At 48.4% G+C, this 8,003-nt stretch overlaps 1 protein-coding gene across 1 annotated transcript in view; it reads left to right on the top strand.

Annotated features, from left to right (window-relative positions):
• The first annotated feature begins 256 nt into the window (after nt 1-256).
• Nucleotides 257-8,003, top strand: part of prdx4 (peroxiredoxin 4) — a 21,765-nt gene continuing 14,018 nt past the window's right edge. Inside the window, exon 1 of the mRNA XM_048602636.1 lies at nt 257-476. Within this exon, the coding sequence (XP_048458593.1) occupies nt 287-476 (190 nt within the window). The 5' untranslated portion in view covers nt 257-286. The remainder of the gene's footprint in view (nt 477-8,003) is intronic.

Genomic DNA, 8,003 nt, shown 5'->3' with positions numbered 1-8,003 from the left:
CAGCTGGAAGGGCAGAATAGACTGATCAGTCATAAGATGGTGGCAAGGGGCAGTGTATGGATGAGAATAGGAGGGCTAGATCCAGGGGATACATACAAGAGGCAATTGTGCAGCAACTGGAAGAGAAACAATTGCAAACGTTGGATCAGCTGAAGCAGATACAGATAAATATCATAAACATTTCTAAACCCCAGGCCCAGCGTTTATGATATTCTCTGGGTCGGCACTGAAGGGGTTAAACAACCTTCGCCCTCTCCGGGGCACGCACGCGCACTCACTAACGAACATGGAGCCCCGGAGGTCCCGTATTCTTCACCTAGCGATCGTGGCTGTGCTGGCGGCCACCGTTACCTGTGAGAAAAACGGCAGGAAGGAGCAGCAGGAATGTCACCACTACGCCGGCGGTCATGTGTATCCAGGAGAGGCTTTCAGGGTGTTGGGCTCCGATCACTCGCTGCACCTCAGCAAAGCCAAGAGTGAGTGGCGGCGGCCCTCTATGTCTTCTTCCCTTCCTCGCGCCCCTAACGGCGGGACGGGCTCGCGCTAGTGGGCGCCGTTTGAATTGGAACCGTTAGCCGATGGAACGTTGCCCGCGGCACGCGAATAGGTGGGAGGGCTGACCGTCCGCCTGCCCGCTTCAGGCGGTTGGCCAAAGAGGGGGGAAATTCCTCGGAGGTTTTTAAGATCGTATTGGTGGAAGTGGTAAGGAGATGAATCGAGGTCTGAGGTAGGTGGGGAAGATTGTGAGGAAGGGGCTTTGTCACGCTGGTTGAGCGCCCGTTAATTATTTGGTTTTGTGTTTGAAAGCTCGGTCGGAATGCTGACTGAGCGCCGGCGCTGTTTAAGGACACGTTGCATGTTCTCTCGCTGGCCCGATCCGCTATCCCTATTAACCCCAAGATTTCCCAAGCTCCAGAGAGAGGGAGAGGGAGAGTGTGAGTGAGTTGGGATTTCCCCCATGCCGAGTTTTTATTTCAGTTCCACACTAGCTTCCTCCCATCTGTCTTCAATCTTGTACTTATCAGTTTATTAAGTTTCGTGTGTTCACCACTCTGTTTAAAGCGCTGACGGCAGACTGGGTCTCCCAAATTTGAGTCTAACTGCCCGCCACTTTGTTTAAATCATTACAGTCTTGTTTCTGATTCTGCTTCTGCCCCGTTTCAGTCCCAAAAAAAAACTCTACTCAAAGGCACAAATGTCATAATGATATGGTAAGTGGTGTAACTATCCCTTGTAGAACTTCTGAACTGATTTACACTTCCACATCTTTACACTCCATGTGCCCTCTGCTCTCCCAATTTCCATACTTCTTCATATGCCAGAGAGAATCATTTGCTATGATTTCTGTTCCTGCATTATAGTTCTAAGTTGGACCTAGGCCTGTTTCTTATCAATTATTTTACATCATCTGAAAGCATTAAATGTTTTACATACCTCACAGAAGATTTCCAACCTTAGAGTCAAAGTTATACAGCACAAAAACAGACCCTTCAGTCCAACTCCTCCATGCTGACCAGAAATCCTAAATCGATTAGTCCCTTTCGCCAGTATTTGTCCCATATCCTCTAAATCCTTCCTATTCTCATACCCATCCAGGTGCCTTTTAAATGTTGTAATTGTACTCCTCCACTTCCATGGCAGCTCATCCCATACATGCACTATCCTATGCATGAAAAATGTGCCCCTCAGGTCCCTTTGAAATCTTTCCCTCTCACCTTAAACCCATGCCCTCTAGTTTTGGACTCCTCTACCTTGGGGGGAAAAAGACCTTGGCTATTCACCCTATCTGTACCCCCCATGATTTTATAAACCTTTATAAAGCCAACCCTCAGCCTTCAACACTCTGGGAGAGAGAAAAGCCCCAGCCTATTCAGCCTCTCCCTATGGCTATCAAACCCTCCAACCCTGGCAACATCCTTCATAGAATCATAGAATCCCTACAATGTGGAAACAGGCCCTTCGGCCCAACAAGTCCACACCGACCCTTGGAGCATCCCACCCAGACCCATTCCCCTATAACCCACACACCCCTGAACACTACGGGCAATTTAGCATAGCCAATCCACCCAACCTGCACATCTTTGGACTGTGGGAGGAAACTGGAGCACCTGGAAGAAACCCACACAGACATGGGGAGAAAAATTTCAAACTCTGCACAGACAGTCGCCTGAGGCTGGAATCGAACCTGGGTCCCTGGTGCTGTGAGGCTGTAGTGCTAACCAGTGAGCCACCATCCTTGTAAATCTTTTCTGCACCCTTTCAACTTTAACATCTTTGCTATAGCAAGGAGGCCAGAATCGAACACTGTACTCTTAAAGTGGCCTGACTGATGACCAATACAGCTACAACACGACATCCCAGTACCTATATGCAATGCACCAAACAATGAAGGCAAGCATGCTAAACACCACCTTCACCACCCTGTCTACCTACGATTTCACTTTCAAGCAACTATGCATCCACACCCCTAGGTCTCTTTGTTTAGCAACAGTCCCAGGTCCCTATCATTAGGTGTATAAGTCCTGCCTTGATTTGCCTTAGCAAAATGCAACACTTCACATTTATCCAAATTAAACTCCATTTGCCACTCCTTGGCCCATTGGCCCATCTAATCAAGGTTCTGTTGCTGTCTCAGGTTACCTTCACCGTCCGTTTTGGTGTCATCTGCAAACTTATTAACCATACCTCCTATATTCACATCCAATTATTTATACAAATGACAAAAAGCAGTGGACCCAGCACCAATACCTATGGCACACCGCTGGTCACAGGCCTCCAATCGAAAAGCAACTCCCACCATTGTCCTCTGTCTCCTACCTTTTTATCCAAATGGCTAGCTGTCCCTAGATGCCATTTGATCTAACCTTGCTAATCAGTCTACCAAGTAGAACCTTGTCAGATGCCTTGCTGAAGTCCATGTAGACGGCACCTACTGCTTTGCCTTCAATCTTCTTTGTCACTTCTTCAAAAAAATGTCAATCAAGTTAGTGAGACATGATTTTCCCATGCTTAAAGCCGTGTTTATTATCCCTAATCTGTCCTTTCCTTACCAAATGTGTGTGAATCCCCTCAAATGAGCTACCCACCACTGATATTAGGCTGACCGGTCTATAGTTCCCTGGCTTTTCCTTGCCACTCTTCACACCACGTTAGCCAACCTTCAATCTTTGGGCACCTTAGCCATGGCTACCAATATTACAAATATCTCAGCAAGGAGTCCAGCAGTCTTTTCCTGGCATCCCACAAGTTCTTATTTTACCTCTATTTTTGCCCCCTCCACTTTTTTGTGGTACTAATTTTGGTAGCAGCAATTTCTTCCAAATAAATATTGGGAAATTGAAAATATTGGCTTTAGTGACCAATGCAATTTTCTCCCATAGTTACAGACTAACTTCTCACCCCTTAAACTGTCTGGGCCTTAATCACGGTGTTTTCAACATTGCTATCATATTGAGCCTGTAACATGACTTCCTTCACTAACACACAATAACCGCAGCATGTACTATCTACGTAATATACTGCAGTAACTCATCAAGGCTCCTCAGACAGCACCTTCCAAACATAATCACTACCATCTAAAATGATAAAGGCAACAGATAAATGGAAACACTGCTACCTGCAATTTCCCTTCCAAGCTGTTCCACATCCAGACTTATAATTATAATCACCATTCTTTCATTGTTGTTCTTGGTACAAAATCTTGGAATAGTACACCTTCACCTCAAAACAAAACTGCAGTAGTTCAAGACAACAGCCTACAACCACCTTCTCCACAGCACTTGGGGATGAGTAATAAATACTGACCAGACTCTTGACACCAGCATCCTGGGAATGAATTAAAAATAGATGCCAAAATGAGCTACTGACGACACAGTATCACCTTATTCTGTTTCACCTCATTTGCTGCAATCCTCACTCTTATCTGTCATTACCACCAAACTAGACATCTCTAATTCTCCACTGAATAGCCTCCCATAGTCAACTTATAAACTTGAGCACAGCATAAAGCTCTGTTGCCTGGGTTCCTCTCACTTATCAGCTCTGTGTTTGCTGAACTGGCTCTCTATCCAATCAAACCTCAATTTTAAAATGTTAATTTTTGTTGGGTGCAGGGGGGACGGGGGTGCAGGGGAAGAGGTTGGGGATAGGGGGCGGGGGCTTTGGTGGGATTGTGAAAACATTGTTTTAGGCAGTGATGTGTTGGAGGGGGGAGATTGCTTTAGATTGATCGTTGAAGATTAAGGTGATTTAAGTGTGCTGTATCAGTGCATGCAATTCTTCTGTTCCCAAAAATCCACACTCCAGTGGTCCACACATTTGACTTGTGCTCTGATTGTGCAATAATTTGGGACAACTACTCAGGACAGTGCAGACATTTTAATGTGATTACGGAATTGGGGCTAACTTAGATCTAATTAACTTCATACAGTGAGTTCTTCTCATCCATACCTGCCTACCCCTCCTTCAGAACACTTAACAATTCAATTAACAATGCATAGCTGGAAAAAGTCTTGAATGACTGATTTTGTTCTAGGATGAGCTCCACGGCTTGATTGTCACAGAATACTTTAAACTTTTTTATTAAACTGAATTCAGAAACTTTACTGATTTGGATTTGCAGCAATTTGTTATATTCTGATAAAATTGAGATCCATTGGCATTAGGCTATATATATAGTTTGTATAGAATTGTATACATTGCCTAAATGTGAGGAACAATTATTATTCATGGAAGGCCAATTTGACATAAAATTAGCAGGATTTTAACTGTACCTTTATACATTAATCTGTGTGCTATGTGTTGGATGTGAAAAAGTTACCAAGTGTAATTTAAACTTGAATTGGGGATAGTGTTAGAGAGAATGGTGAGCTGGAGTGCACTGTACAGTTTTGGTCTTATTTGAAGAAGGAAAGATATGTGTCTTAGAGGGTGCTCAGTGAAGGTTCAGTAGACTGATATCTGGGATGAGGGGAATGTCTTGTGAGTAGGTATTGAGTAAACTAGGTGTATGTTCCAAAAATAGCATTTTGAATGGAACAGAATTGAGAAGAATGTCAGAAAGTCTCATGTAAACATAAAATTCTCGAGGAACCTTATAGGTAGACGTTTGGAGGATGTATCCCAGGACTGCAAAGACTAAAACCAGGAGGTTTAAGATGGAGACGAGGAGAAATTCCTTCACATAAAGGCTTACAACTTTTATTCAGCCCCAGCTCTGCCATAAAGTCAGCTCTAAATGGTGACTTGAGTGCAAAAATTCTCACCACCAGAATTACCATGAATTGCAGCATAGAAATTGACCTTTGAGGCTTCCATAAATAGTGGTTTGGGGATAAAGAAGTGGTTAACTTGTGTCAGAGATAGTAGGAACTGCAGATGCTGGAGAATCCGAGACAACAAGGTGCAGGGCTGGATGAACACAGCAGGCCAAGCAGCATCATAGCAGCAGAGAGGCTGACGTTTCGGGCCTAGACCCTTCATCAGAAAAGGGGGAGGGGAAGGGGGTTTTGAAATAAATAGGGAGAGAGTGGGAGGCGGATAGAAGAGGGATAGAGGAGAGGATAGGTGGAGAGGAAACAAACAGGTCGAAGAGGCGGGGATGGGGCCAGGAAAGGTGAGTGTAGGTAGGGAGTTAGGAAGGGGATAGGTCAGTCCAGGGAGGACGGACAGGTCAAGGGGGCGGGATGAGGTTGGTCGGTAGGAGATGGAGGTGCGGCTTGAGGTGGGAGGAGGGGATAGGTGGGAGGAAGAACAGGTTAGGGAGGCAGGGACGAGTTGGACTGGTTTTGGGATGCGGTGGGGGGAGGGGAGATTTTGAAACTTGTGAAATCCACATTGATACCATTGGGCTGCAGGGTTCCCAAGCGGAATATGAGTTGCTGTTCCTGCAACCTTCGGGTGGCATCGTTGTGGCACTGCAGGAGGCCCAGGATGGACATGTCGTCTGAGGAATGGGAGGGGGAGTTGAAATGGTTCGCGACTGGGAGGTGCAGTTGTTTGTTGCGAACCGAGCGTAAGTGTTCTGCAAAGCGGTCCCCGAGTCTCCGCTTGGTTTCCCCGATGTAGAGGAAGCCACACCGGGTACAGCGGATGCAGTATACCACATTGGCAGATGTGCAGGTGAACATCTGCTTGATGTGGAAAGTCTTCTTGGGGCCTGGGATGGGGGTGAGGGAGGAGGTATGGGGGCAGGTGTAGCACTTCCTGCGGTTGCAGGGAAAAGTGCCGGGTGTGGTGGAGCTGGAGGGGAGTGTGGAGCGGACAAGGGAGTCACGGAGAGAGTTGTCCCTCCGGAAAGCAGATAAAGGTGGGGAGGGAAAGATGTCTTTGGTGGTGGGGTCGGATTGCAGATGGCGGAAGTGTCGGAGGATGATGCGTTGGATCCGGAGGTTGGTGGGGTGGTACGTGAGGACGAGGGGGATTCTTTTTTGGTTTTTATTGCGTGGACGGGGTGTGAGGGATGAGGTGCGGGAGATGTGGGAGACACGGTTGAGGGCGTTCTCGACCACCGAGGAGGGGAAGTTACGGTCCTTGAAAAACGAGGACAACTGAGATGTACGGGAGTGGAATGCCTCATCCTGGGAGCAGATGCGGCGGAGGCGAAGGAATTGGGAATAGGGGATAGCATTTTTGCAGGAAGGTGGGTGGGAGGAGGAGTATTCTAGGTAGCTGTGGGAGTCGGTGGGCTTGAAATGAATATCGGTTTCTAGGTGGTTGCCCGATATGGAGACAGAGAGGTCCAGGAAGGGGAGAGAGGTGTTAGAGATGGTCCAGGTAAATTTAAGGTTGGGGTGGAAGGTGTTAGTGAAGTGTATGAACTGTTCGAGCTCCTCGTGGGAGCACGAGGCGGCACCGATACAGTCATCAATGTAACGGAGGAAGAGGTGGGGTTTAGGGCCGGTGTAGGTACAGAAGAGGGATTGTTCCACGTAACCTACAAAGAGGCAGGCGTAGCTTGGGCCCATGCGGGTACCCATGGCTACCCCCTTTGTCTGTAGGAAGTGGGAGGAATTGAAAGAGAAGTTGTTGAGTGTGAGGACGAGTTCGGCTAAGCAGATGAGGGTGTCAGTGGAGGGGGACTGGTCGGGCCTGCGGGACAGGAAGAAGCGGAGGGCCTTAAGGCCATCTGCATGGGGAATGCAGGTGTAGAGGGACTGGACGTCCATGGTAAAGATGAGGTGTTGGGGACCGGGGAATTGGAAGTTCTGGAGGAGGTGGAGGGCGTGGGTGGTGTCACGGACATAGGTAGGGAGTTCCTGGACCAAGGGGGAGAAAATGGAGTCGAGATAGTTGGAGATCAGTTCGGTGGGGCAGGAGCAGGCGGAGACAATGGGTCGACCAGGGCATTCAGGTTTGTGGATTTTGGGAAGGAGATAGAAGCGGGCAGTGCGTGGTTGGGGAACGATGAGGTTGGAGGCCGTGGGTGGGAGGTCACCTGAGGTGATGAGGTTGTGGATGGTTTGCGAGATGATGGTTTGGTGCTCAGGGGTGGGGTCATGATCAAGGGGGCGGTAGGAGGAGGTGTCGGAGAGTTGGCGTCCGGCCTCGGCGATGTAGAGGTCAGTGCGCCATACTACAACTGCACCTCCCTTGTCCGCGGGTTTTATGGTGAGGTTGGGATTGGAGCGGAGGGAGCGGAGGGCTGCACGTTCTGCGGGGGAGAGGTTGGAGTGGGTGAGAGGGGTGGAGAGGTTGAGGCGATTGATGTCTCGACGGCAGTTGGAGATGAAGAGGTCGAGGGAGGGTAGGAGGCCTTGGGGTGGTGTCCAGGAGGAGGGGGTGTGTTGGAAGCGGGAGAAGGGGTCAGTAGAGGGAGGGTTAGATTCACGGTTAAAGAAGTAAGCGTGGAGGCGGAGGCGGCGGAAAAACTGCTCTATGTCCAAGCGTGAGCGGTATTCGTTGATCTGTGGGTGGAGGGGGACAAAGGTGAGCCCTTTACTGAGGACTGACTGTTCGTCCTCAGTAAGGGGTAGGTCTGGGGGGATGGTGAAGACTCGGCAGGG

This window comes from Rhincodon typus, chromosome 11 (assembly GCF_021869965.1).
Source record: "Rhincodon typus isolate 14 chromosome 11, sRhiTyp1.1, whole genome shotgun sequence".
Lineage (NCBI taxonomy): Eukaryota > Metazoa > Chordata > Chondrichthyes > Orectolobiformes > Rhincodontidae > Rhincodon > Rhincodon typus.
Note: the sequence above shows the minus strand (reverse complement) of the source record. Positions and strands in the feature narration are given on the sequence as shown.